This window comes from Lactuca virosa, chromosome 3 (assembly GCF_052849685.1).
Source record: "Lactuca virosa cultivar CGN04683 chromosome 3, Lactuca_virosa_CGN04683_v6, whole genome shotgun sequence".
Classification (NCBI taxonomy): domain Eukaryota; kingdom Viridiplantae; phylum Streptophyta; class Magnoliopsida; order Asterales; family Asteraceae; genus Lactuca; species Lactuca virosa.
The window spans coordinates 327,485,573-327,511,147 of record NC_136428.1 but is presented as its reverse complement, the minus strand read 5'-3'; the positions used below and the strand labels follow the sequence as shown (position 1 = coordinate 327,511,147).

The 25,575-nt window shown below is 35.4% G+C and overlaps 1 protein-coding gene across 1 annotated transcript; it reads left to right on the top strand.

Moving 5' to 3' along the window:
- Window positions 1–17,297: 17,297 nt before the first annotated feature.
- LOC145164753 (protein FAR-RED IMPAIRED RESPONSE 1-like) lies at window positions 17,298–25,097 on the top strand. Its single transcript, XM_079083443.1, has 4 exons — window positions 17,298–17,303; window positions 23,398–23,619; window positions 24,423–24,991; window positions 25,094–25,097. Exons 1-4 carry the CDS (start codon window positions 17,298–17,300, stop codon window positions 25,095–25,097), a joined length of 801 nt encoding a protein of 266 aa, XP_078939569.1.
- The last annotated feature ends 478 nt before the right edge of the window (window positions 25,098–25,575 follow it).

Below are 25,575 nucleotides of genomic sequence, written 5' to 3'. Positions count from 1 at the left end.
GCTTCCGGATCGTAAGTACTCTTTCGTTAAGCTTAGAACTTGATAAGAACACTTGTTTAAAGCCTTGAAACTGCCCAGAACTCAAGAGCATGTGGTGTGTGCGGCCGCACACACAGTGGTGGCCGTACACCCCTCAAAAACCCCTTAAATCACCCTTTATACACACCTAAAGGCTTCCATATTGTAAGGACCATTCCCAAAGCCTATTACTACTAGATATGAGCCTTAGAAAACGTACAAAACATGTTCATCAAGGAGTGTGCGGCCGCACACACTCCATGTGGCCGCACACCCCTTTGTTTGGTGCTTTAAGGCTTCCAAAGTGCCTTTCTAGCTTCAACACTTGATGAGCATCAGCCCTACAAGCATCCCCACCATTTGGAAAACTTTTTGTGCACTCTTTACCATGAGTGTGCGGCCGCACACTCCCCTGGCCGCACACCCATGGCCGCACACTCCCTTATTTTGAATCACATGTGATTCCAACACTTGGACAAAGTGTTTCCTAGTCCCGTAAGGTGTTTCCTTGCAATTGGTTGCTTCCAAGCACTATGTTTATGTCAATATATGTCATTATATGTCGTTTAGGACTCGTTAAGTCTTAGGACTTCATTCGTGGAACTTCTCATCCATACGCGCATACCCGTTTGAATCACCCGCATCAGGTGAGTTCATACCCCGTAATGAATCTTTTAACTGTTTTAACTGTTTTAAGGGGGGGGATACAAGTTGAACACAATAATAATTGTGTAAATGTTTGTTATAAACATCTTTCAAAATGTTACTTATGTCATTTATAAGTCGTCAAAACATTTCAAAACTCTTTTAAAGTTATGTTACTTTCTAGTTATACAAAACTTTGTTTTGAAAGTACAAACATAACTTAGTAGATAAACGAGTCTTTCCAGTAACAGTCCAAGTAGAACATTAGTAAGCTATAATAGGTATAGTTTAGGAGAATTCTATTTCATTACTTCTAGTACAATGAAGCACATAAAGAGTCAGTTCTTACATGAATCAAACAATACCATACAGAACATATAGTGAAGAGAATCAAACAATACCATACAGAACATATAGTGAAGAGAATCAAACAATACCATACAGAACATATAGTGAAGAGAATCAAACAATACCATACATAGAGAACGTACAATATACAGTCCAAAACAAACAAGTTAGGTTGCTATAGCATGAGAATACATACATGATCTAATTATACCAATGAATCACTAACTCATTGTTTTAAACAAAAGGTGATAGTTATATTGGGTATACATGATCATATACTTTAACGTGAATTACACGGCTTGCAAGAATTTGCAGAGGTCGCATTTGGTTCCCTTAATCTCTTGACAGGGAGAGCGTTTAGTAGGGGTTCTAGCCTTCACATTATAACCGTAATAAAACAAATATGTTTTTAGGTTATTAGTACATCCGCATGTCATTATAAACGACAACTGTGTACTTACATTTCCCATTACTTTCATAAAGTGACAGTACCACTTGAAAGTCAAACTCAAACTATTTTCGAGTCAAGATAGTTATAAACGACGGAAAATATACATTTTTTACAATCGACAAATGGAACAGTCGAGTCTAGCACGTAACAGAAGATGCCTTGGTAGAAGGCTACACTTAAAAGAAAGGACCATAATGCTAGTCTTATGATTCCTTAATGTATACATCACAGGATATATATATACCAATAGGTTCCGACAGGTAATAGGATGTGTGCTCTCCGCTTCATTTCCTGTTCCTTGTTTGGTTGTGGGCTTGGAACGAGTTCACCCAATCTATTTCTACCCGATTCTATATATATGTATGCTTAGTATACATTAAGTCTTCATAAGGGTACCATGTATGGGTCAGGTTAGGACACAGAGTCAAAGCATAGTTTTTCTAGTACAAAACATACTTTCTAAAATCAGTACTTTTGGTATTCAAAACTAGAAATTTCCCAGTAAAGGGTTTAATCCATTTTATTAAACCAGTACAATTTAAAGGACCTTAGGTGAGTAACTCTATAATACCTTAGTTTATACGCCATGTTTATATATAAAACTAATACCCAGTAGGTAGTTGGATGTGTGCTTTCCGCCTTACTTCATGTTCCTTGTTTGGTTGTGGGCTTAGGGCAGATTCACTCAATTAACTTTCTATCCGATATTAGATTATGTATATCAGTATAAACTAAGCTATTATAAAAGTAGTCACTTTGGTCACCATTTTATTATAAGAAATAAGGGTTTTCTTAAAGAAATTTTCATTAGATACAAAGGAACCATCACAACTAACTCCATGAGTAACAAGTGAATACACCAGGGCTATATATGACGACGATCTAACAAACAATGGGATGTGTGCTAGCCGCCTTAATTTCTGTTCCTCATTTGGTTGTGAGCTTGAGGCAGATGCGCACAATCGACTCTGAGTCTTATATAACTTGTACCCACTTAGTACTCATAAAATGGGTTGTAGTGTCATTTTACTTAAACTTCCATCGAAGTAGGAAATATATGATTTTCTAGAGGAACAGGCGAACTTTTCAAAACATAACTTACAACTTACACCATTTTTACATATACATTTTCAACAACACCTTACAACTTACTCACATCACTAAAATCTTATGAACTCACCAGCTTAATTGTTGATCAACTCTTTCAAATAACTTGCATTCTCAGGAGACTATTAGACAGGTGCTCGTGCTGGGAATTTAGAAGATGGAGCATTATAGCTTCAAGTCTTGTTTTGTTATTTGTTTATGAATTCTATGTTTTGTGAACACACACATTGTAAACACTTTCTTTCGAAATGAAATGGTTGTTCTTTACTTGCTTACCATATACATATCTCATGATACTAAACATGACGTCCTCCACCCCCGAACGATTCCGCCGTTCCGGTTTTGGGGTGTGGCAGTTAAGTCCAAGTTAGTGTGCCGGTTAACCACACACGCTCCACTAATGACTTTAGCAAGGTTCAAAGTGTAATTTTATGGGTTAGCATCAATTTCACATTTTCCTAAAGTAACTAAGATTGGGAATTAATTAACGTTTAGTTACTTTATATTTATCATTATACTTGTAATGAGAATTATAGTCCTTGCCCTACCCGTTCGGCTAACGACCCTCCACCAGTCAAGGAAGCGGTGGGTGAGAGTGGACATCCATTAAGCTGCCATTTTATAGGCAACAACCTTATACCCCACCTTATAGATCGGCTTCGTGAATGAGGCCTACTAACGGTAAGACTGACTTGATCTTATACATATATATATTATTAACTTATAATATTATAAAGTATAAGGGTTGAATTTTAAACTATTAAAATCTAGGGTTTGGATTTAAAGTTTTCTAAAGTGACTTTACAAATTCCAAAACTTGAGGGCAAGTTTTGAAACTATTCAAAACCTTTCATTTCTATAACTTATGAGTTTTAATGAAAAGACTTTTGGAATTCCATAACTTGAGGACAAGTTATGGAGTCCTTTAATTTGCATTTAGATCAAGAATTACACTAACAAACAATTTGCAAATAATTCCTATGATCTACCAAACTCATAAGCATGGACATTCATATCAACAATTTTCAAGAATTACATAAGCATATATAAAACTTGAAACTTTGATAATAACCTTTAAAAATGGATTAGCATAATCATTACCACCTCAAAAACATATTTTATAAGTCCAAAACAGTTTTGGGTAATGATTCAAGTCCAATTCCAGCAACAAAACTCGAAAATCTGCACACAGGGCCTCATACTCGACGAGTAGGATGAGTTTTCACTTGGACTCGTCGAGTCCCCCCATGGACTCGCCGAGTTCACTGAACAGTGAGCAAAAATTTGACTTTTTTCAGCAATTTGGATAAACTATAATAAAAACAAGCCTAGGCTTTGATACCACTGATGAGTTTTGAGCATTCTAACACTCCTATGGTTTACATGCAACCCTAGAAACCTTGGATCTATGTTTTCTCTAATATACATGCAAATTTGATTTTTCCAAGGTTCTCATCCTAACTAGCATGTGATTAGGGTACATGTAATATAAAATCTAGTAGAATGACATACCTTTCTTGTTGCTTGAGTTCCTTAAGACCTTATGAGCCTAGCACCCGCAATGTGATGCCTCAAATGCTTCACAAAACACCACAACACTTGGAATAACTTGAGAGAAGTACACTTGAGCACAAAATCGGCTAGCCCTCCTTCATTAGTAGTTTCGAATTTTGCTAGCCATTGGGTTCTATATATAGTGTGCCACATGTAGGGTTACACCATGTAAACCCTAATATGCATGGTTTTTCATTTCCTCCATGACCCATGGGTTTTAACCTCCATGGAGCATCCATGGAGCACCCAATGAGACTTAGCCCAATCTAGTCAATCATGGATCATAAGCTCACTATACAAGAATGAATGATTTACATAATCAATCCCTATGTATTTAATTAGTCTCCTTTGATCACAAAATTAATTCCAAATTAATTTTTGATCAATACTAATCAAATAATATGATTTCATATTAATATATTATAACTTATAATATATTAATAAATCATAAGTGTCCTTTTCTCATTTTGTCTATCCAATTGTTGTGATGCCATGCAACCCAAATGGACCATGCCAAATCGGGTCGAGTACATACCAGATATAGTTATGGACTTAGACACCTTATCCAACAAACTCGAACATTGGCGAACCCAAAAGAAACATTGACCATAACAAACTCCCTGACCAACGGCTACCTGTCGTGCAGATGCTCCTTCATTCCTGTGCACATACAACATGCATCATCTCATTCTGCACCTCACCTTGACCATAACTAGACCCAAGTCTCAAATACCCGGACTGTAGATCCCTACAACCCAGTTTTCTGAAGCCGCAACTCGAACATGCCGATGATCCTTCCAACAGAATACCCAGTTCTTCCCCACTTAGGGTTCGAACTACCACCAATTGGCATTCCAAACGGACCGAACTTCAAAAATGGCTCACCACATATACCATACCCGAATCTTAGATCGTTCCACACAACACTCATTGACCTTCCATATACTTACCAATAAACTCCAAGCATTTTGAATCTTAGATAGAGACCTCGGAAACTGCCCAACGTGACTTCCCCCAATCACCAAGAATCTCATACAGCTACACAAGCAGATATTTCAGCAATCCAAAAATAGCACCAACTCTTGATCTGGGTATAATGGACTATCTCACACTTCATTCTCTGAATCATCAACCAACACCCCATCGCAAGAATTGATATAGAAACAGGAGACCTCACTCTCACAGTCGATTCACAACATAGACAACGAGATTATTCGTTCTGATATACTCCTCCTGATTACATGAAACAATTGCTAGAATACGCCTCACTATGCTCAAATAAGTTATATCCTTGTCCTCATCTATCACAGTCCCCTTTGATGACTCTCTTACAACATAAGAAATACCTCAAGGCAGTCATACCACATAATCCTTTGGTTCAAATACCGCAACTATCTGGTACCCCACGAGGTCTACCTCCAAATTTTGAAATCAGAAGCTCACTCACCCTTCCTTCCAATATGAAAAAGCTGGAATAATATAATCCTCGTCCTAGAAAATGGCATCACAAACCATAGGCCGATCACTCAACTCAGACTACAATCCTCAACAGGTCATCACATCCACTTCCTTTTTGAGTCCTGCGACTCAAACTGGCACCTTACCAGTCAAATCCCTCAGGACCTAAACTCAATTTTTCTCGCAAGGCCTACTCCATTCAACCAGAACGACATGGCCCTCGGGCCCAACAATCACCAGACCCATTTTCAGTCTGAACAACCACTGTCGGATAACTGGTAAAGACAGAAACACACTCTGCCACGAATCATGGTACCCAAACCATGTTGTCTTCCCTCAACCTGCTACTTACAAACTCGAGAATTTTCCTCGATTCGAGTATGGATCCTCTGCTTTCAGTAGTATGGGCCTAATACTATCTTCCACATCTATCCATACTTTCCTCAAGAACCGTTCCAGATTTTCTAAGTAGCTACTCAACTCCACTATCGACCAATCCAAATCCACATACCTGCTCCCCAACGATTACTCACCTCTAAACAACACACTCATCGGACTGAAAATACTCCCTAGGTTCTCCTAGGATTCCCTTCACTCCTTTCTCCGCCATCAGCTGCAAAAGGAACTCCTATTAATACCTACTAACTACTACTCGAATACAATTACATGCTACATGCACTAGATAATTCTTCGACTGCAAGATCCTGCCCTACAACGACTAGGCTCACCCGAGAGTTGCGCAATAGAGCTAATCTAACCTTCTAAAATTATCTACTCCATGAAACATGTAACTTAACGTATTCAGTTAATAGTTGGTCGGTGTTAATGGAAGTCTGTAAAAGCACAAAGCAAGCAGCATTCAGGCATTAAGCAACCTCTATCAGCATATAACCTAACAACCTATCCAAACCAACACATGGAACCAGACTGGCATACAACCCTAACTGCTCTAACCACAACACAAAATGCATCATCGACCTCAAGCAATCCTACCTCACAACCCCTGGAGATCACTAAACATAAGCATGCAACACTACCAGCTCACATAACAGGCATAAATGCATCTCTCCTAAGCAGGAACACTAGCATGCACTACTGAGCAGATTCCTAGCCCTAGAGTAGCATGAAATTCTATCAACCCATAATAAAAACTCATCACAACACATAATCAAGTAAAGGTATTTTGGGAAATCACCGCTCAGGCTCCGGCTGATTGTACACACTGCTTGGGACCTGCTTTCAGAACTCATAATTTCCTTGGAAAATCGTGTGATGAAAAAAATCATTTCTTTTGAAAAGTTATCAAATCCTCAGTTTGAGTCCAGACATACCCGGGGGTGTGCTCGAATCCCTCAAACCAAGGCTCTGATACCAAATTGTAACACCTCAAATTTGGAAACAATTTTTTCATTTTTATTTCACCAAACATTATTCATAAATCCAAGTCATCGCAGAATTATAAGTCATTATGAAAACAATATCAGAGTATCCCAAAATCCACAACACATCATAGGCCGGCGAATGTGTACAATCATGCATCCACCTTCCTAGAATCTACAAAAGTACACGAAACACATTTAAATCAACACTGTAAGCACGAAGCTTAGTAAGTTCCCCAAAATACCACATACACAAATAATTAGCCTCTCATGGCTAATCTCGATAAGGGACCTTCGTTCATGTGTCTCAGTGAAGAACCTCCGGTCTCACGTCTCGGTATGGAGCGTCCGGTCATAACTCAATATATACACAGAATTATATAACAACATAAGTCACAAAGACAGAATGCATAATAACACATATCTCATTATCACCAAATAAGACCCTTCGTTCAATAATACAAATAAGACCCACCGGTCAATACATGCATCACCACACAGGTAAGTATAGTAAGAACACTCACCTTAGTCGATGGATAGAAAATCGTACACTCGTGTCCGTTGCACAACGACTCCACACACTGAGCCGAACAAGATCATTCTCAAATAACATTCAGGGTTATACCCAAAACACAAGGCCCAATCTAAACAGGCCCTCTAAGGCCCAAACCCAAATAGGCCCACTAAGGCCCAACTCAAGAACTCCCTATGCCCAATAGGGCAACCCAACAAGGCAAGTCCAACAAGGCCAAAAACAACAAAGCCCAATCTCAAGAAGAAGTCCAAGTCCAAAGCCCAAAACTCCACGGATCAGAAGAACGCGCGTCGTTCATGGGCGGAACGCACGACGTTCGTCGTCGAATCGCTTGACGGGGACTCAAGCCGGAACGCGCTGCGTTCCTAGGGATTACGCACGACATTTCCGGCGAAATTCCAATTCTTGTACTTATTCCATTAAGTCTAACGTCCAACACCTTACAAGTATCCCATAATAATGAATTAATCCATAAAGTCGAAGGCTTTAAGCCTTAGCATGGCTCAAAGGGGCCCAAACATGATTTCAAGCACTCTAACTCCATAAAGAAGCCAATAACACATATTTAGTCCTTAACTCCTTAAGTCCTTTCACTCAACACTCAGATTTGGTCCAAGAAGGAATTTTACAACATAAAAGCTCCCAACTTTATGCCTTGTCATGGCTAAATGTACTCAAACCCAAACCCTAACTTTTAACACAAAAACCCAAACTTCATAATCCTTTGCATGGATAGGAGGAATGGACCAAGATCACATTTTTATGACTTAGAGCACTCAAAAACCTCAGAAGGTACAAGTCAAATGGTCTAGAGTAGCCCATACTCATAAAGACCAAAGATTTGGGACAAAAAGCACATAAAACCCAAAACTAGCTAGATCAAACACATGATTCATCAAGATAGAAACTTTATACCTCGAGTAGCTTGCAAAGTTGATAAAGGTTCTGGATCTAGAAGCTTTACTCCAACAATAGCTTGATCACCAAATTCATTCTTCTTCAAGGTCCAAAACATAACAAGTCATAACCCAACTAGATCCACACGAGAAAGCCACCAAGATTCAAACTTTATACTTTGTGGAGCGAGATCAATATGATTAGGGCTTGGATCCACAAGCTCTAAGCCAAGAAATGCTTCCTCAAGAAACTCCTTCTTCCATAACAAGATCCAAAAACCCTCTAAATCACCAAAAAAGCTCAACAATCACTGAATTGGATGCTAGGGTTTTGTTCTTAGGGTTAGAGACGACGGAGGCTGAAGAATGGAAGAGGTTTGGGTCCATAATGATGCTTATAAAGGGGCCAAACCCTGAAAACGAGTCTACGATGCAGCTCAGCGAACGCCCGACGTTCCTATCTTGACCCGCGACACTTTTCGCTTGAACGCCATGTGTTCCCATCTAGTACGCCCCGTATACCCGGTTCGACCCAAAACCCTTCTAACTTCAAATGGTCATAACTTCTTCGTTATAACTCCGTTTTTTACGTTCTTGATATCCACGAAAAGGAAACGAGAAGCCCTAAATTTCTATCAACTTTATTTTTCCTGAAACGCACTCGAACTCAGATCCAAAATTCATGAAAGACCCGAACCAACGCCTTTACCGATAACCTTGGGCTCTAAAGCACAAACCGAACTCTTTTATCACACAACCTACCTTACCAGCATCCAAAAAGGTCTAAACCTTTATTCTTTAAAGCCTCAAACCAATCCATACTCGGATTAAGACCCACGAGCCTTATATCACAGAACGATCCGAAACAGGATGTTACAAATCATAAACACAAATTGTAACCCTTGCTAATACGTCTGAAAAACAGAAATTTCGTATTAAGCGTTTGTGAGCGAAACAAGCACTCTCGTATCGTAGTTCATATTCACCTGAATATGAAAATATAAAGAACATCCATAATGGAGTGCGTATGCGAAATATCCGATTGTTATAAGAAACCAAACCGGTATAACACTGATTTTACCAGAACTACATAAACCGTTTTAATCCATTGAGGCACTTGCACACCTCAAAGTTAAATTTCAAGAGCATTTTTGGACTCAAACTATGGTCTAATATTTGATTTCACACTCAGAATATTTTTAGTTAAAATATTTTCAAAACTCGAAAAATCGGACGTTTCAGACCAATTAAACGCAAATCTTTAAACGCAATTTTCCGGAGTTCTAAAATTCAAAAGAATCGGCCGACCATGCATGCCCTCTCTTCCCTCTCTCACGTCCCCATCTCTCTCTCTATCTCTCTCTCTCTCTCTCTCTCTCTCTATATATATATATATATATATATATATATATATATATATATATATATATATATATATATATATATCTTGGACTTTGAAAGTCAACCTCTATATGTCTATAAGTTAATTAGGGAATGAGAGACCACATAGAGCTTAGAACCTTGACCCATTTCATGCACAAAAGATGAAAGAGTTGGAAATCAAAGAAATTGTTGCACTCTCCTCCATTGATCACTCTCCATTATAGTAGGTTTGACTTTCACAAGGGTAAGACATGCATGTTGCATGAGACTTGTTTAGGATTATAAGAATGGAGCTTAACCTTCTCATCTCATCACCAATTCACCAGCTTTACTAGTTCTTTCTCCATCACTTATGATCTCCCTCACTCTCCCTATATATATATATATATATATATATATATATATATATATATATATATATATATATATATAGGGTTAGGTTCATGTGAGACAACCTAATTTTGTGAGACCGTAAGACGCAATCGTAGCACTCATTTGGTAGATAAAAAAACATTTTTAAATTGCAAAATAATTGAAAATTTTCGATTTTTTTTTTTCAAATATTATTTTCGGAATTTATATTTTCCAAAAAAAAAAGTAAAAAAATACCAAAATAAATAAAAATAAATAAATAATAAATACATTTTTTACATATTCTAACAGAATATTAAAATATTCTACATATCTGACAAATCTAGTAGAATATTCTAACATTATAAAAATCACATTAGAATATTTACAGTGTAATATTCTATTAGAATATTTCACGTATTTTTCAAAAAAAAAAAACGGTAATTTTTATTATTATTTATTTATTTATTTATTTAGTTTTTTTAGGTGATTAAAGTTACGAAAATAATAATTAAAATAAGAATTTTCGGATATTTCCTTTTATTTTGCATTTTAAAATTATTTTTAGATTTGGTCTCACGGTCTCACAAAATTAGCATGGTCTCAAATGAACCTGAACATATATATATATATATATATATATATATATATATATATATATATATATATATATATATATATATATATATATATATATATATATAATGGGATGGTTCCCTTAAGATTAATAAAAAATTAGAGATTGTGAGATTAAATATTAGCCAATGGAACTTAACGTCAGCTGTTAAATGATTAAGGGGTATAACGGTAAACTTCGAATTAATGTTTAGAAAGCGGACACCTTCCTTCTCTAAAAATCATCATATCGCTAAATCATCGATTTTCAATATCAGTCACGTAATCATATCATCCAATCTTCAACAATCATTCAATATAATAAAACAGATCCTATTTTTACTGAATCTGTTATCAAATTAATCGCAATCTTCAAATCGAAAAAGACGATCGAAACAGAGCATCAGTTCATATCCTCATAAATACGAGATACAATCCTCAAATCGAAGAAACAAGCACCTCACAATCATAAACAAAGCATTTGAAAATTGATCAAAATCAATTTTCATAAATGATGTCGAATCCAAAAGAAATTAACAAGTCGATGGCAACTGATACTATTATAGCTGAAATCAATTCATCTCGTAACGAAGAACAAATCAATTCAATTTCTTTCACTTCTGAAGAACTTCAAAATTTGATTCGTATTGAAGGTACAACTAATTCGTTTTAATACTACATATTACATTACAGTTTCTACACTTCATTCTGATTCTCTTATTATAAAATATAAATTATGAATAATCATATATGATTATACAATACAATATGTGATTTAATCATATAAGGATGAATAATCATATATGACTGTTCATATCTATGACTAATCATATGTATTTATAGTTTGTAATTATGATTTATCATATATGTTTTCAAATTGAAATCTATATTAATATTATATTTGGATGAATAATCATATATGATTATACATCATAAAATATGATTAATCATATATTACAAACTACAAATACATATGATTAATCATACATGATTAAACAATATCAAGTATGATTATTTATAAATTAATACGTATAATCATTTATGATTACACAGTATATTATATGATCAATCATATAATACAATGTACAAATACATATGATTTAACATCTAACAATATATTAATATCTAAAATCATATATGATTTTTTATACTAAAATATAAATACATATCGTTAATCACATATGATTATTACAACATAAAATTATATAATAACATATTTGTCATTCCCTTCTTTTATCAGGTGAAAGTTCCAATTCAACAAATGAATCATATTGCAGTAACATAATTGAAGAATCTGAATATAAACCAGATGTCCCTACAGAATTTGTACCAGTTGTAAACAGTGTTTTCAAATCACTAAATTTGGCAGTAAAAATGTATACGGATTATGTAGAAATGCCAGGTTTTCATACAAGACTGAGTAGCCAATCAAAATATAATAGCCAAATAATAAACGAAAAATATGTTATATGTAATAGGGGTGGCAAAGATAAACCAAAACCTTGTGATACGTTGGCTACAAGTTCTGTCAAGTGGAAACCAAATTCAAACAAGATAATTACTAGGTTTACATCAAAGATTATATTTGAAAATGTTTATGGAACAACAAATTACAAAGTTAAGAAATTCTTTGAAATGCACAACCACCCACTGGAAAGTATTGAGGAAAGACCTTATACGAAAAAGGCAAGAAAATGTCATATTCTGAAAAAGAGTTTGTAGTACGTGCATCATAAGCTAAAATTGGTCCCACAATGGCTCACAAAATACGAGCGATTTTGAAAGGAGGATATGAATATGTAGGGGCGAAGGTAACAGGCTACAAAAACTTGAGGAGAGGAGAAGTTTGGAGAAGTTATTCTTTAAAGCCTCAAACCAATCCATACTCGGATTAAGACCCACGAGCCTTATAACAGGCTATGTTTTGGGCAGATGAAAGAGAAAAGGCTTTTTATGCAGAGTTTGGAGAAGTTATATCTTTTGATGCAACTTTTAGAACAAACAAGTAAGTTAATGTATATAAATTCAAACATACTATTAATCAAATATGATTGTACTGAACACATTTTCTTTATATATGTATAAAATGGTTTTTGTTTCATTCACAGTTGTTGACCACCACAAGAAATCAGTTACTGTTTGATGAAGTGATGAATCGAGAATGTAGCAAATCAGAGTAACAAAAATGTAATTTGAACACACGATGTAAATATGATCTTATTTCAGCTCTATTATGCTTTCAATTCTTACAGAGAGAAAATAGACAAGTTCTTACAAAGACTCTTATCTAACTCAAAGTAATGTCCCCATTTATAGGAAACATGAAAGCACACAAAAATTACAAGGACTAGACATCTATGCTTCGTTACAAAATGCCTTGTAAAATAACTTTAAGTCTTCGACATATTACAATAGGTCTTCGACCCTTAAAATTCCCCCCTTTGTAATAATGTTGACCTTCTTCAGTTCGTAAGAATCTGTATGGCATACAACATCACCCTTCGATTTTCCGTGTACCAAGAAATAATCTTCTTCAACTCTTGCTTGTCTCCTGGATTATTCTTCTTGAAGTTATTCATACGAACGATAAAGTTCGTATACTGAGATGTAGTATACCTCTCTACTTCGCATGCCTGAAACAAAAATCTCTTGGCCTTCCCATTCTTATCTTTCCCTGCGAAGACCATTCCAAATGGCTTCAAGTATATCTCCCCATCTGCATACTTCTTTAACTCGACTTGAGACTTCGTTGGTTCCATGGGCGCTTTTACTTCCATTCCCTTCGCATTTTCTAACTCCACATCAGTTAGTGCCAAACATTCATAGTAATTGTCTATGAATATCTTGATGTGAGCAAGCCCAAGTCGAAAAACTTCTGGATTAGTCTCTCGAAGATACGAAGCATCTTTATCTTTTAAAAGTACTGCAACTTGTATAAGATCATACAAGTTCATCAATGGAAAATCAGCCACAGAAAAATCACAGACTTGACCATTCGCTCTTACAACAAAGAAACGAAAATTCTGCATCAAGTTTTCGAACATAACATCCTTCTTAATACTGATCACCTTCTTTATCTTCACAAGTGACCATATTTCCTCTAGAGCTTTCCCAAGAACAGCATGAAACCTGAGTTTCATGTATGTGTAGTCATCATCATTATCAAATTTCTCAGCAATTTTGTACTGAGCCATGATGAACATCATTTCATTGATCGGAAAATCAAGCTGACTCATATCTGTATTCGTAACTATATAGCTCTGCTTGGGCTTCTTCTCAAAAGCATACATATGATTGAATGCCACTTTTGCTTCAATTGTTTCATAGTTGTAATGCTTAGCAGGATCTCCCTTGTCCATTCCAGGAAGGTCACTTGCAGGAAGTCTCATTATGCTTTGAACCACTCTTAATTTTTCCAACTCAGCTTCTGCTTCAGCTTTCTTCTCTTCTTTCGACTTTTCGACTACAATAGTTTTCCCTTTGTCTTTTATCAAAGAGCTATCAATGACTACTTTTGGCTTCGAACTACTACCAATCACAATTCCATTCAAAATTGGTCTTGTAATTGGTATCGTGGTAACAACCGTTGAAGTAACTGGCCCAGTAAATGAAAGAATTGGTTTTGTTGTTGGAATCTTTGTTGAATAAACTTTTCCAATAGTCTTAACATCTTCATGTGAAATCCCACCAACTTTCGCATCACCAACCTTCTTTTCTCCCCCTTGCACCCCTGTGGTAACAGGTGGGGCATCTATTGGTAGAAGATTTGAGATCCTGGATAATGGAGCCAACTGTTTATGCAAAACAGCTTCGAATTGAGAAAACTTCTGAGACAAGAATTTTGGTGTATTGATCGAAGAGGAAACAGGCTTGACAGATAATTCTTTCTGCTCCTTTAGCAGATTAATGACCTCCACAAAATTTTGACTGTCACTTGTAGAAAGTTGAGTAAGTTGAGGACTCAAACTTTCGTACATTTTAACATACTTTGTGACAGCATCACAAATGATATCCACCTTCTGACTGAGAGATGCATAGTCTTGCTGAGCACTAGCAATCTCTTTCACCATATCTTCACGAAGTTCTTGAAGCTTGAGATTTACATCTTCACGAACTTTCTTCACATCAAGAACGAATAAGGTTTTTCTTTCTTTGGCCTTACTCTTTAGTTCTTTTACTTCACGCAGAAAATCCGTGGACTTAGAGTTCACTCGTAACTCATTGTTCCGATCATGATGGTCTATCTTCTTTAAGATTCTAGACTCCGAGTCTTGAATCATTCCAGAAACTATGCTAATCATCCTAGCTTCGAATGCTTTCATCATTACATCAATTTCAAAACTGAAGACAGATTGACTTCCCCACATGTCAGCTTGAGACTAAATAATCGAATTCAACTTGTTATTCAGAATCTTGAATTGTTTCATGGACATCAACATATGATAAGGAAAATTCTCTTCCTCATCATCAAACTCCAAATCTTCAAAAGTCCCCCCAAAACTCCCTTCGTCAATATCAGTGTCTTCATTAGGTTTGGGTGGATCAATTGATTGGGATGAAAACAAAGTAGTAAAAGGTTGATTGAGCATGTTTCCGTAAGTGGGTGAAGTTGTTGTGTTTGTGGTTGAAACATGAATGATAAATGGTGGTAAGGAAACAAAAGTATCCATAAATGAAGAATCAGGATTACCTTGAGTTGATTTTGGAGCTTCTTGATTCAAATCTCCTTCACCCATATTGAAATTTACATCCGTATCAAATACGTGTGTAGTTATGTCTGAAGTTCGAACCTCCTCAATGACTGACTCAGTTAACGAAACTTCAGGTGGTATGACCTCAGTCTTCTCAGGATTTGATTTAGAAAGAGTGGCTTCGGGAGTTTCAGGAACTTTCTCCTCTTCATAAAAATCATCTTGAATAACCAACTTTCGTTTCCTTAGCTTCTTCTTCGAAATATGTTTTGCCACATCTTCAGCTCTTCGTTTCTTTGATGAAGGAGAAACTGGAGTTGAACTTCCCGAATAAGAACACCTTGGTGAGTAATATGTGGTTTACAAACCATTGTGGGAGAAAACCAAGAAGATCCATCTGTAGACTTTCGTGAACCACGAACTTGTTGCTTTAGTCTTCTAAAAACACCTCTTCGAAGGAATTGTTTCCTTAACTTGATCATCATCAACAGGCTTAGTAGGCTTCGTTGGATCAACAGACTTTGTCTCAACATACGAAACATGCTCCTCTGTCGTAGACTGTTTCTTTGGAGACTTTTTGAGCTTGGATTCTTGCACAGGCTTCTCAGGAGTAGCCTTTGCATCCTTCTTCGAACGGTTCGATTTCTTAGAAGGACCAACATCCTCTTTGGACAATAACTTTCCTTTTTCAATAGTAGTATTGATAGTCTTCAAATACTCAACCAACACCGGATTGGTTGGATCAACCCGTTTTAACATTGCATCAGGGATCCGAGCAATGTTCGAAAAGACCTCAGCATCATCTAAAACTCCTTTGGGAAATTGATACTTCAAGAAATCAGCAGTCTCTTCATCAGCAGGCACCTCAATCCCTTCTTTGTCATAGAAATAATGAATAATCAAACTCCAATACCTTGCACACGAAATGCCTTAAACCACATTTGTGTTCTCAACACTTTTCTGAAATTCCTTCCACATCTGAGTTGAGTAATCCACTGAAATATCATAATATAATCCAACAACCATAGCATAAACTTCCATTCGACCTTTATCTAAACCAACACTACGACCCGTCAAGCAGCTTAGAAAGATTCCAAAGAGAAAATTCCAAACAGTCGGAAGTCCTGATTTCTTGAAGTCACTGATCTTGGTGAGTGGGGGTTAATGACCCATCTCATTGAACATATGGTTGACTTGAGCAAAAGAAAGATCAGTATATGGTGGAGAATTAGGGGTATCAAGAATCTGACAGAATATCTTCTTGGTCAAGCTTATCTTCTTCTCATTCACCAGTTGAAAGGTAATAATATCCATTGCTTTGCTGTCAGTAGCACTGGATCCTGCTTGTGAAAGCCATGAAAGAGGAACAGCAAACGAGTTGAACATGGCAGTTGAAAGAACAGAGCTTTTCAACACGACAATCAACATCTTCAATGCTTCGGGATACAGTGAAACATCCCCCTCGACTTGATAATTTGTGCTTTGAATCTTCATAATCGGTTGGGAAGTGATTTCTTCAGTTGTTCGGGATGCATAATCAACACCAGCATGAGCAGCCATGATTAGGGTTTTGAAGCTTTGAAGAACATAGATAATTTTGGGAAATTTTCTTTTGTGAGCACAAACGGATAAAGAACCCTTGATTCCCCTTTTATATGTAAACCTTGGAATTTGAATTTAACGCGGGATAAGCATTAAATGAGATCTGACGTGATACCTTGAAACTCGCACCACTCTGCCGATAAAGTAGCCATGCGTCAAAAAGTAACTGTCACATCGCCTTGAAAGCCGGACTGAATACAAAACGTCTTGTCACACAGTCTGCTCATGTCACCCAATAGAATTGTAACCGTCACCAACCTTCAGATGGAGGTAAAGCTCTTTCGTCTTTGGGTTTAGAGACGAAGTTATTTGCTAGACGTTCAAAATCATCAGCCTGAGTTGGTAGTACACAGAACCTCAAGGATTTCGTGAGTGCAGTGTGCCAAAGATAAGATAAGAAGCAAATTAACGAAAATTTGGAACTGTGATGTCGAAAAACAAATTTTCGACACAAAAGCAGATAAACCCTGGGTAAAGATTGCTTCGTTAATTATCAAGAGAGATAATCAACTGCTTGTGTATGTTCCCGTGAATTTGAATCGAATACTTATAGAGACGTATCGAAGGGCTTCTTTTGCAAGGCTTTGTAGGTGGTTTACAATTTCGTTACATATCAACCTAAACATAAGGTGAGTAATGGTAACCGAAATTACCTGTTTGACCAGTGTAGTCAGGGACAAGTATGCTTTGAATTATTTTGCATATGAATTAGAAAGCAAATGAAACTCACACGGAAATCACATTCAAGAAAATAAAATTTGTGTGCTGGATCTTGTTGGGTAACAAATATCGCGGGATTCAAATATTTGATCAAGACCAGTCAAACGAATTGAACATGATTTGGAGTTTCAAAAATTGATACAGAAACAAATGTTTCGTTAAAACTGGAACTTAGTTCCCCGTCAATTCCTTATATGGGTTCGTAAGGTTGGGTTTCACTTTCATCACGGTCTCATGATGTTAGATCATTAACACAGAAGTTTGATATGCCTAAGTAAGGATTGGTTTGATCCATGACCTCTCGGACATATGTTATTGTGTGTGAGAGTGTAAGAATTTTGTGATGAAAAAGATTGATTTGAGAAACGAATTGTACCTCTGTTATTTTCGGACCAAACAGAAAACTCTTAACTCATTTGAGAAGAGTAAGGTAGCTCATTTGACTAATGTGAATATAAGCCTGACTTGGGAAGAAATTTTCGTATGAAAAATTTCATTAAGGCTTTCGTAAACACACATTGAGTCCATGGAAGCTTGGGTCAACATGTTGCAACATGCTTCTAGGGCAGTCTAACTAGTACAAAGTTGTCGAAATTGTACCTTCTCATAGAAACACAAGCATGACCCTTGGAAAACTTTCGTGTAATCTGCACAAAGGAAAGACAAAGAACAAAATAACAAAAATCTTTTTGATATTTTTGATTTTTCGAAAAGAAAGAAAATATTTTTGTGTTTTTGTAAGTTTTTCGAAAAAGAAGACAATTAACAAAAGAAAATCTTTTTTGAATTTTTGATTTTTCGAAAATAAAGCAAAGATACTAACTAACGAAAGTCATTTTTACAAACAAACGAAAATTTGTAAACTAACGAACATTTGACAATCTAACGAATATTTGACAAACTAACGAAAAGTTGTACCACAAAACCAACATGTGCAATGTGTCGAATTCGAAGCGTGTCGAAGCGTTGACTATGAACAGTAACCGATGAATGGTTAATTCTATCAGCCTCTGAATGAAGTATTATTGCCTCTGAATCGACACACTTGTATAACACTTCTTTGTTATACATTCGAAATCACTCCTGGAATTGAACTTGCTTCAATCATTCCGAAACCTGTCAAAATTCGAACAAATGATTTTTCGTCCAAAGCTTTTGTAAAAATATCAGCAAGCTGATCTGTTGTTTTTACAAAATGGACTTCAATGTTGCCGTCTTCCACATGATCTTTGATAAAATGATAACGAAGAGCAATATGTTTTGTTTTCGAATGTTGTACTGGATTATGAAAAATGCGTATAGCACTTTGTGAATCACAGTACAATGGAATCTTTTTCATATTAATGGCATAATCTCGCAACTGACTCTGGATCCAAATAATTTGTGAAGTACAAGCAGCAGCTGCAACATATTCAGCTTCAGCAGTAGAAATCGAAACACACGTCTGCTTCTTTGACTGCCAACTAACCAACTTTCCATCCAGAATTTGACATCCACCACTTGTTCTTTTTCGATCCAAAGTACACCCTCCTAGATCTGCATCTGAAAATTCCTGAATGAAGAATCCTGATTTTGAAGGATACCACAATTCTAACAAAATTGTTCCCTTGAGATAACGAAAGATATTCTTCTCAGCAGTTAAATGTGGTTCTCGTGGATTTGCTTGATACCTAGCACAATTACATACAGAAAACATGATATCAGGTCTACTTGCAGTAAGATAAAGAAATGAACCTATCATGCTCCTGTATAAGGTAAGATCAACCGCAGGCGTTTCTAACGAAGGTGATAGCCTTGTGCCAACCACCATTGGTACTCTTAGCTTCGTGCTATTTGTCATTCCAAATTTTTCGAGTAAATTCCTTGTATATTTTTCCTGATTGATGAAAATGCCTTCTCTGCTTTGATAAGTGTTTAAGCCAAGAAAATTATTGATTTTTCCCATCATGCTCAGTTCGAATTGGCGTTTCATCAAATTTTCGAATTCACTATACAAAGCAGGGTCAGTAGAGCCAAAAATAATATCGTCGACATAAATTTGAACACGCATTAGATGATTCCCAACTTTCTTTCGAAATAATGTGGGGTCAACTGATCCTTGTTTAAATTTCGACTGTTTTAATAAACTGGTAAGAGTTGCATACCATGCTCTTGGTGCTTGTTTTAACCCATATACAGCTTTATCTAATATGTACACATGATCCAGATGCATTTCATTTACGAAACCTGGAGGTTGTTCAACGTAAACAGTTTCTTCGAGTTCACCATTGAGAAAAGCACATTTCACATCCATTTGATAGACATCGAAATCCTTGTGAGCTGCATAAGCTAAAAATATTCGAACAGCCTCGAGTCTTGCAATAGGGGCAAAGGTTTCTTCATAATCGATACCTTCTTGTTGCGAATATCCTTTTATGACTAATCTTGCTTTATTTCGTACAATATTTCCATCTTTGTCGGTTTTGTTTTTGAAAATCCATTTTAACCCGACACGAAACATTTTCAGGTTTAGGAATTAATCTCCAAACCTTGTTTCTTTCGATTTCAGCCAGTTCAGATTGCATTGCAACAACCCAATCTGAGTGTTCCATTGCAACCTTAACTGTCTTTGGTTCAATTTTTGATATGAAAACATTGAACATGCAAAATTCTTGATGAGTATTTAATACCTCATTCTTTGCACGAATCTGAGCTCTTGTCAATACTCCATCTTGAGGATTCCCAATGACATGATCTTTCAGATGAGTCCTTGTCCATTTCTCTAACGGTGGATATGCCGGATCAAATTCCAAAGGTGCATCTTCGTACATCTCTTCATTTTCAGATCCTACAACAAAAAGATTATCATTTATTTCGTGAAATTCATCATTTTGATCAAGACTTATATTCATCATCATTATGTCTATTTTCGAGAGAATTATCATTCTGATGCTCCCCCTCAACAATAAGCTCCCCCTCAACATCTTCATCCAGCTCTCCGTTTGACTATCTCGGATATCCACAAAATCAGGATCATAAACTTTCGAAGTTGAAGGTTTGTCAGTGTCAAACTTAACCATCAAATCCTTAATTTTTTCTTTTCCTTTAGATTTTGATGCAACATTAATGACAGACAACTGAGAACAATCAACATCCTCAATATCACTAATTTCGCTAATATTGTTAGAGTTATCTTCAATATCGACAAAATTAGATTGAGAATCAGATGTTGAATTCTCAATCTTTTTCAAAATTTTGATTTGTTCTGATTTAGTCAAAGTATCATTCACAATGTTAACTAATTCATTCGAATCCAGACATTCATCAATTTTGACAATTCCATAAGCATATCTATCATCAGGAATTTTGTCAAACTCAGCAATATTTTTCTCACAATCATACGAAATATTACCAACCTTCTCTCTCTCGTATGCTAAAAAAGGTAATAATTTCCTATGTTGTTTATTGCTAATTTCACACGAATGATGCAATGCAGTTAATTTTCCATATAGACGTTTAACAGAATTACAGTATATATTTTGTTGAGCTAATAAGAGTTTTACATCACTAGACAACGAATCCCAATCACTCATATTGTTTGTAATCTGCAATTCTAAACATTCTATCTTGACAACTTTCGAATCTAACTTCTTCTGAGTCTCTAACAATTGATTACTTAATTTCTTAGCTTCATTGCTAGCAGAAACAATCAAATTATCAAAATAAGCAACAGTATCATCAAAAGCAGCAACTTCAGAATCATATGCACTCAAAGGAATATTGAAAGATTGAAGAATATTACGTACCTTAGTTGTCATTGGAGACTTATGGGCAGACTTTGACATAAAGCATCGGCCCGTCAACTCTTCGTCCGAATCTTCCTATAGCTTCGCATACATGACACCATGCGTAGGATTACACATGTCTTCATCATCTGAGCCCGAAGACCAAATTTGATACGTGCCATCATCCTCATGTGCAGCTCTAGCCACCAAAGACAAATTTTTAGCCTTCGCATGCACCTCTTCCAATCTCTCCACATAATACGCTTCGTCCTTTACCCTATTCTTTTTCTCATCCTTCTTTCGAAGCATGCAATCATTTGCTAGATGATTAGCTCCGTTGCAATAATTACAGTCCATACCCAAATCTCCTTTCAGTTTCTTCTCTTTCTTCTCCTCAGCAACCTTCCCATCATTCTTCTCATGCTTCTTCTTCTCCTCTCCTGCAGTCTTGTTCACGAAACTTCCTTTTCCCTCAGTTTGCTTCACCTTTGGATTAAATGGTTTCTTGAAAAACTTTTTGACTCGGTTGTTTGAGTAAAAAGCTATCGCCTCATCATCCGAATTCATGATAAACCCCTCTTTATCATTAGAATCACATTTTTCGACAGCTTCCTTTTCAGACACTTTAGAGACAAGTGCTAACGGACGTCCCAGACTAAGCTTCAACTCTTCTGCCATTTCGTTCACTTCACTTTTGTGAGTTTTCAGTTGATTGTACAAATCATTTAGAGAAGATGTGTCGAAACTCTGTTGATTTTTCACCATCATGCTAACACTCCTCCATTCTCTACGGAGTCCCATAACGAAGGTGAGATTGAATTCCATAGCAGACCTCGTGATTCCATAACGATTGCATTTGTAAATCAACTCATTCAGCCTATCATAGTAACTTTCGATCGTTTCACCATCTTTTTGCTTGAAATCCTTCAATTCAATCAAACAATGCTTAACTGAATTGAATTTGGTCTTCTCGCTACCTTGAAACTTTTCTTTGAGATTATTCCAGATTTCTTTTGCAGTTGTACAACTTCTGACATAGTTATACACAACTGGAGGCAATGCACCGCGTAACTCCCTTATGCATCGTTTTTCAAGTTTCTTCATTCGATCAGTTTGAACATCAACACTCGTAGTACCAGATGAAGATCCAATTGGTTGAAGATTTGTCGGAAGAGTAACATTCCCTGAGATGCATGACCAAAGCTCTTCATCGAGTCCATTCAAGTAGTCTTGCATACGATCAGACCACTGATCATAGTATTCTGGAATGAGCATTGGAATCTTAGTTGAAGATCCTAGCCGATGAGAGTATGAAGTCATCGAGTTGAGATTGAAGTTCGCCATTGATGTACAGATGAAAATTTTTGAGGATTTTTGAGAAATCAAAGAAAATTTGAAAGCAAATTTTTGAATTGAACAGAGATATCAACTAGACCACTCGATTCAACAAATCAGTTGCAGAATCAAATCACAACTGGAGATCTAGAACGCTTTTTTGCGTCAAAAGGTGCAGAAACTTTTTTAACCAGAAATTTGATTCAAAAACCTTTTGAATCAGAGTGAAAATCAGATCGCAGATAATGATTCCTGCTCTGGTACCAATTGATGAAGTGATAAATCGAGAATGTAACAAATCAGAGTAACAAAAATGTAATTTGAACACACGATGTAAATATGATCTTGTTTCAGCTCTATTATGCTTTCAATTCTTACAGAGAGAAAATAGACAAGTTCTTACAAAGACTCTTATCTAACTCTAATTAATGTCCCTATTTATAGGAAACATAAAAGCACACAAAAAATTACAAGGACTAGACATCTAAGCTTCGTTACAAAAATGCCTTGTAAAATAACTTTAAGTCTTCGACATATTACAACAGGTCTTCGACCCTTACACTGTTGGTTCTTGGTTGTTAAGTAGAGAGCCAATTGAGTCGTATGAATGGCTGCTTAAAGCTTTTCTTAGAGCTCGTGAAGGGGAAGCACCAAAAATTGTTCTAACTGATCAAGATGCAACAATAAAACAAGCAGTAGAATCTGTCTTACCAAATTCAAGACACAGACTATGCATATGGCACATAATGAAAAAACTGCAAGCAAAGGTATAATAAAAATACATTATATAATCATATATGATTATATAGTATTATGACAGATGATTCATATATGACTTATCAGATATCATACTATATAACCATATATGATTAATCATATATGATTAACTATTCTAATAGTATGAATTATCAGATACCATATTGTATAAACATATATGATTACATAGTATGTAATATGATAATACAATATATAATCATATATGATTATATAATCATATTATTAAAATACTTAATCATATATGATTGATATAATGATATATAATTAAGTATTTTAATAATATGATTATATAATCATATATGATTATATATGATTAATCATATATGATTATAATAATATAAGTTATCATATATCATACTATGATTATGATGATACAGTATATAGTCATATATAATCATATATGATTATATAATACAATACATAATCATATATGATTAATCATATATGATCAATCCTACATTACAGTACATATATGATATATGATTAATCATACATATATGATATATGATTAATCATATATGATTATATAATAATATATGATTAATCATATATAATCATATATGATTAATCATACATTTCATATCCTACATTACAGTAATCATATATGATTACTCATATATGATATATGATTAATCATATATGATTATATAATCATATATGATTAAGCATATATAATCATATATGATTAATCATGTATGATTACAGTACATATATGATATATGATTACTCATATATGATATATCCAAATAGGTATATAATTTATACTTATATAAGCAAAATTGTTCATTCATAGGTTACTGACGATTTATTTAAAAACAAAGACTTTAAGAAAAGATTTAACAAGCTTGGTTGGAACATGCATATCAAACCTGATGAATTTGAAAAGAAGTGGGATTTGATTATTAATGAATTCAATCTGGAAGATGAAAGATGGTTCAATGATATGTTTGAATTACATGACAAATGGATACCTGCATACTTCAGTGACACAAGAATGTCTGGATTGATGAAAACCACTTCAAGATCAAAAAGCATGAATTCCTTCTTCAACACTTACTCTCAATCTGAAAATTTACTTTTACATTTCATGATGAACTATGACACAACAATTCAAAAACAAAGAAATACACAACAGGAGATTGATCATCAAACAAAGAAGGCGGTATATAAACTTATTTCACCACGACCAATAGAAAAACATGTTGCAAACGTTTATACAAGTACATTGTTTTATGAAGTACAGAAAGAAATCTATAAAGGTTCCCGGTACTGCCAATACGAACATCTTGGAACAAAAAATGGATGGGAGTTATACAAAGTGGAACAACTGAACAAAAACAGTGATCTAAAAAAGAATTTGAGGTAATATATTCTTATTTTAAATTTTGTTGAATCAACACATAATATAAAAAATATTCAGTTATGATTATAAAACACTTAATGCTTTAATTTTATTTTGAACAGGTAGAAATAAAACTTCCAACAAATGATGTAAAATGTACTTGTGAACACTTCAACCGCTTTGGGACTTTGTGCAGACATGCATTAACATACTCATGAAACATGGAATTAAGGAGATAACTGAACAGTAGATTGAGAATCGTTAGAGAAAGGATGTGATATCAAGGCATTATAATTTTGGTAGACATGTATATGATACAGGAGACAGTGAAATTAACAGATCTGTCAATCAAGCATACTACAACTTTGAAGCATGTTTGGAATACGTAGAAAAAATAAAGAAAAAATGGATTTATTTGTTAAGAAAACAGAAATCATGCTGAAGGAATATGAAAACGATCCTACAAATGAATTGCAGAAGAATAGGACAGATGTTGAAGAGGTAGGAAAGCTTATGGGCATATCTATTCCAAAAGACATTGACATCAATGTTCCAAATGTTCAAAGCAATAAAGGATGCGGAAAGAAAAGTAGAATTCACAGTG